The 6306-nt window shown below is 45.1% G+C and overlaps 1 protein-coding gene across 1 annotated transcript; it reads left to right on the forward strand.

Annotated features, from left to right (window-relative positions):
* The first annotated feature begins 1023 nt into the window (after nucleotides 1-1023).
* LOC102278590 (zinc finger protein 280A) lies at nucleotides 1024-2718 on the forward strand. Its single transcript, XM_070386706.1, has one exon. It carries the CDS (start codon nucleotides 1024-1026, stop codon nucleotides 2716-2718), a length of 1695 nt encoding a protein of 564 aa, XP_070242807.1.
* Nucleotides 2719-6306: the final 3588 nt, after the last annotated feature.

Raw genomic sequence — 6306 nt, forward strand, 5'->3', positions numbered from 1 at the left:
TCAACCCTATATACACAATGTTTTTTCTATACAGACACACCTGTGATGCAGTTTATTTTATAAAAGCACAGTAAGAGATTGGCAACTAATAATAACAGGAAAGTGAAAGCGAAGTCGCTCAGTCGTGTCCGACTCTTTGCCACCCCATGGACTGCAGCCTACTACGCTCTTCTGTCCATGGGATTTCCCAGGCAAGAATTCTGGAGTGGGTTGCCATTTCCTTCTGCAGAGGATCTTCCCGACCCAGGGATCGAACCTGGGTCTCCCAAATTGTAGGCATACACTTTACCATCTGAGCCACCAGGGAAGGAGTAATAATAACATAGAACAATTATAACAATATACTTTTATAGAAGTTTTGTGAATGTAGTCTCTATGTAAAATATATTACTGTACTAATTTAGTGATTTTTTTTTCACCCTAACTAAGCACTTACTATGTTCTGTGGCCATACCTTTTGCAGTTTGAGGTCTGACAGCAAAACTAACCCAGATTTCTTTTCTCTTCCTCACATTCACCACAGATCTTAGCAACCTCAGCATACAGTTTTTTCTCTTTTTATATTAAATTGAGAACTTCAATCTTTTCACTTAAAGGAAGCACTTAATGGATTCTTTCTGGCATATCTAAATGGGCAGCATCACTCCACTTATGCTTTGGGGCTGTTATTGAGTAAAATAAGGGTGACTTGGTCACAAGCCCTGTGATGTCTCAACAGTCATTGTGGTAACTGAGTGGCAAACGGGTGAGATGTGCAGGACTAAGGAACGATTCACATTCTGGGCAGGAGGAAGCAGGATGGCATGAGATTCCAATCACACTCCTCAGAATGACATGCAATTTAACACTTGTGAGTTATTTATTTCTGGACTTTTCCATTTAGTATTTTCGGTGAACAACTGAGGGTTAACGGAAACCACAGAGAGTGACACCTGAGATCAGGGGAGATGACCTTGTCCTGTGGTTGCCTTTAGGTGGAAAAAACACTAGAAGGGGCCACTTGAAGCCAAAAGCGATTGTAAAATGGCCCATCTCTTCCCGTGTGAGGAAGCACAAGCACGACCACAACCCGAGAAAAAGACTGCAGGGTCCAAATCCAGAGATGAGGACGATGGCGATGCTGAGGTCATCTTTGTTGGAGTGCAGCACGTCAGTGAGGATGCTGAAACCCTCTTTGTCAGAGGGATTTCAAGTTCAAAGCCAGTCATTTCTAACATTTTGAATGGAGTGACCAGGGACTCATCTTCAAGAAGAAAGAAGGGCCACGTGGGTCCAGATCCCTCCTGCACGTCGCAGCCTGCAAATCTCAGGACCCCAGCATCAGAGCCAGCGGCCGTCTCCCCAGCTTCTCAGTCTGAATGGGGAGGAAGAGACAATCCTATTATTTTCGAGCCTTCATCTAAACCTGATTATAAAACGAGCTCTCTGCAAGCCATGCTTCACAATTCAGAATTGCTCTCTCCGCGGTCTCACTGTCTATCTGGAGCTGTTCTCTCATTAGGAGTCAAGGATGAAAGTCCTCTTAATTCAAAGCGATGTCCTACTTCAGATGTAAATTTTAACAGTGGGAATCCCAAAAGACCCAAACTTAGCGATGGAATCCCAGGGGGACCTGCCTCCACCATGCCCTCTCCAGGTATCTCTCCTACAAAGGACACGATTATGACCTTGGAAGATCTCCTGACCTCACCGAGCCATGTTCATGGCGGGGCATCACTTTCACGGACTCACGCAAATAACCAGGCATGCTTCAGTCTTATGGATCCAGACAGAACATGTAGTTTGGAAGGGCTGGAGAAAACAGACTTTTTGACTCTAGCAAGTCAGAGCAAGACTGTTGATCCCATGAAAGGAAATCTGATCATGTTACTTGATGACTTTTACTATGGACAGCATACAGGAGATGGGCAGCCAGAACAGAAGACTCACACAGCCTTTAAATGCCTCAGCTGCTTGAGAGTTCTAAAAAATGTCAAGTTTATGACCCACGTGAGGAACCACCTGGAGCTTGAGAGGCAGAAGGGTGACGGCTGGGAAATCCACACCGCCTGCCAGCACTGCCGCCGCCAGTTCCCCACCCCGTTCCAGCTGCAGTGTCACATTGAAAGTGTCCACGCTTCCCGGGAGCCCTCCGCGGTCTGTAAAATCTGTGAATTGTCCTTCGAAACAGATCAGGTTCTCTTACAGCACATGAAGGACAGTCACAAACCTGGCGAAATGCCCTACGTGTGCCGCGTTTGCAATTACAGATCGTCAGCCTTTGCCGACGTAGAGGCGCATTTTAGAACGTGCCATGGAAACACGAACAATTTGCTCTGTCTGCTTTGCCTCAGAATTTTCAAACTGGCGACATCCTTCGTAAATCATGCTTGGAGGCACTGGAACAAGAGGGTCTTTCCATGTTCCAGGTGCCGGCTACAGTTTTTGAACCTGAAGGAGAAGACAGAGCACCAAACCAAGCATCACCAGTCATTCAAAATGCCAGAGCAATTGCAAGGGTTGCCTCCTGAAACAGAGGTCATGATTCGAACTTCAGTTCAGCTGGGACTGAGAGAGACAGCATCCATCATTGTGAGGAACACTGACGCCCAAGTGCCACCCAGAAAAACTACACAGAAGATGACTATGAACACAAAATATTCCAGACGTGTTGCAGCAAGGGATCTGGCTAAAAATTATGTTCTACCCACCTCCAGAAATTCGGAAAAGCCCTGTTGAGGTTCAGCCAGCTGTACATAAAGACCCTGCCTGGCTTTTGTTGTTCAGTTACTCAGTGGTGTCTGACTCCCTGTGACCCTATGAACTTCAGTACGCCAGGCTTCCCTGTCCATCACCATCTCCCAAAGCTTGCTCAAACTCATTCTATCGGGTTGCTGATGCCATCCAACCATCTCGTCCTCTGTCACCCCTTCTGCTCCTGCCTTCAATGTTTCCCAGCATCAGGGTTTTTTCCAATGAGTTGACTCTTCCCATCAGGTGGCCAAAGTATTGGAGCTTCAGCATCAGTTCTTCCCCTGAATATTCAGGGCTGATTTCCCTTAGGATTGACTGGCTGGATCTCCTTGCAGTCCAAGGGACTCTTGAGAGTGTTCTCCATTCTCCAGCACCACAATTCGAAAAGATCAGTTCTTCAGCGCTCAGCCTTCTTTATGGTCCAGCTTTTCCATCTGTATCTGACTCCTGGGAAAACCATAGCTTTGACTTTATGGACATTTGTTGGCAAAGTAATGTCTCTGTCTTTTAATATGCTGTCTAGGTTTGTCACAGCTTTTCTTCCAAGGAGTGAGCGCCTTTTACTTTCATGGCCTCTGTAACCATCCACAGTTATTTTGGAGCCAAGAAAATAAACTCTGCCTTTACTGTACCTGAGATTGTACTTGCTTCATCTCTCTACCATCAAGTAGCTTTGAAATCTCCATGTTCCTTCCTGGCCACTCTCTGCTCCCCAAAGTAACCACTTGTGTGACCTCTAGCACCAGGGATTCAGTTTTCTTTGTTTTAAACTTTAAATAAATAGAATCACACAATACAGTTTCTCTTCCCCTGGTCTTGGTTTTCTTTTAAATAAGTGAGATGCATTCTTACTGTGTGTAGCTGTGGAACATTTGTTTTCATTGCTGGGTAGAATTCCCCTGGGTGAATGGGCATAGTCTTATATGTCCATTTTACTGTGCCTGAAATTTGAGGCTCTTATTTTGCCTTTTTGAATAAGCTGCCTATGAACCTGTGTGTGTCTTTCATACTAATTTCTCTAGGACAGCTATATCTGTATGTCTAGACATGAGATTTTCTGATAATGCATGTGGCAATGGTTTAGTTGCTAAGTGGTATTTGACTCTTGCAACCCCATAGACTCTACCCCACCAGGCTCCACTGTCCATGGGATTTCCCAGGCAAGAATACCACAACGGGTTGGCATTTCTTTCTCCAGGGGGTTTTCCTGACCCAGGATTCAAACCTGGGTCTCCTGCATTGCAGGCAGATTTGTTACTGACTGACCCATTCTAGTATGCAGGTACAGTCAAGTGCTTTTTCAAACTGATTGAAGCAATGTGTGTTTCCACTAACAGTACTGGCATTTCCATTTCTACCGAACACTTGGCACTGTGAGTCTGTTTCATCGTATAACTGAGCAGGACCCTGCAGGGCTTTCCCAGGGACAGACCACCCGCCGCCCACCCCCCACCAATGTATCCTGTCTCTTATTGGTAGGAAAACTTTAGGTCCTAGACCTTCCATGAGTTTCCAAGAACAAATTTAATTAGAAGTGAAAAACTGCAGAAACAAGAAAAAAACCAAGCAAGACAAACAATAATTTGTTGTTGGGCAGTCGTGTTCACTCTTTGCCACCTGATGGACTGCAGCACACCAGACTTCTCTGTCCTTCACCATCTCCTGGAGCTTGCTCAAGCTCAAGTCCATTGAGTCTGTGATGCCATCCAACCATCTCATTCTCTGTCATCCCCTCCTCCTCCTGCCTTCAATCTTTTCCAGCATAATGAGTCGGCTCTTTCCATAAGGTGGCCAGAGTATTGGAGCTTCACTTTCAGCATCAGTCCTTCCAGTGAATATTCAGAGTTGATTTCCTGTAGGACTGACTGGCTTGATCTCCCTGCAGTCCAAGGGACTCTCAAGAGTCTTCTCCAACACCACAGTGCAAAAGCATCAATTCTTTGGTGCGCAGCCTTCTTTATGGTCCAACTCTCACATCCATACATGATTAGTGGAACAACCATAGCCTTGACTACACGGACCTTTGTTGGCAAAGTAATGTCTCTGCTTTTTAATATGCCGTCTAGGTTTGTCACAGCTTTTCTTTCAAGGAGCAAGTATCTTTTAATTTCGTGGCTGCAGTCACCATCTGCAGTGATTTTGGAGCTCAAGAAAATAAAGTCTGTCACTGTTTCTATTGTTTCCTCATCTATTTGCCATGAAGCGATGAGACCTTTGACTGTGTGGACAACAACAGACTAGATAATTCTGAAAGAGATGGGAATACCAGACCACCTGACCTGCCTCTTGAGAAATCTGTATTCAGGTCAAGAAGCAACAGTTAGAACTGGACATGGAACAACAGACTGGTTCCAAACAGGGAAAGGAGTATGTCAAGATTGTATATTGTCACCCTGCTTATTTAACTTATATGCAGACTACATCATGAAAAACGCTGGGCTGGATGAAGCACAATCTGGAATCAAGGTTCCTGGGAGAACTATCAACAACCTCAGATATGCAGATCAGTTCAATTCAGTTCAGTCGCTCAGTCGTGTCCAACTCTTTGCGACCCCATGAATTGCACCACGACAGGCCTCCCTGGCCATCACCAACTCCCGGAGTTCTCTCACACTCATGTCCATATAGTCGGTGATGCCATCCAGCCATCTCATCCTCTGTTGTCCCCTTCTCCTCCTGCTCCCAATCCCTCCCAGCATCAGAGTCCTTTCCAATGAGTCAACTCTTCGCACAGGGTGGCCAAAGTACTGGAGTTTCAGCTTTAGCATCAGTCCTTCCAAAGAACACCCAGGACTGATCTCCTTTAGAATGGACTGGTTGGATCTCCTTGAAGTCCAAAGGAGTCTTGGACTCAAGAGTCTTCTCAAGAGTCTTTTCCAACACCACAGTTCAAAAGCATCAATTCTTCAGCGCTCAGCTTTCTTCACAGTCTAACTCTCACATCCATACATGACCACTGGAAAAACCATAGCCTTGACTAGACGGACCGTTGTTGGCAAAGTAATGTCTCTGCTTTTGAATATGCTGTCTAGGTTGGTCATAACTTTCCTTCCAAGGAGTAAGCGTCTTTTAATTTCATGGCTGCAATCACCATCTGCAGTGATTTTGGAGCCCAGAAAAATAAAGTTTGCCACTGTTTCCACTGTTTACGCATCTGTTTGCCATGAAGAGATGGGACCGGATGCCATGATCTTTGTTTTCTGAATGTTGAGCTTTAAGCCAACTTTTTCACTCTCCAATTTCACCTTCATCAAGAGGCTTTTTAGTTCCTCTTCACTTTTTGCCATAAGGGTGGTGTCATCTGCATATCTGAGGTTATTGATATTTCTCCTGGCAATCTTGATTCCAGCTTGTGCTTCTTCCAGCCCAGCATTTCTCATGATGTACTCTGCATATAAGTTAAATAAGCAGGGTGACAATATACAGCCTTGACATATTTCTTTTCTTATTTGGAACCAGTCTGTTGTTCCATGTCCAGTTCTAACTGTTGCTTCCTGACCTGCATACAGATTTCTCAAGAGGCAGGTCAGGAGGTCTGGTATGCCCATCTCTTTCAGAATTGTCCACAGTTTA

Source organism: Bos mutus, chromosome 17 (genome assembly GCF_027580195.1).
Source record: "Bos mutus isolate GX-2022 chromosome 17, NWIPB_WYAK_1.1, whole genome shotgun sequence".
Lineage (NCBI taxonomy): Eukaryota > Metazoa > Chordata > Mammalia > Artiodactyla > Bovidae > Bos > Bos mutus.

Excerpts from the sequence above, each read along its gene's own strand:
- LOC102278590 (XM_070386706.1), top strand. The coding sequence starts at position 1,024 with ATGGCCCATCTCTTCCCGTGTGAGGAAGCACAAGCACGACCACAACCC.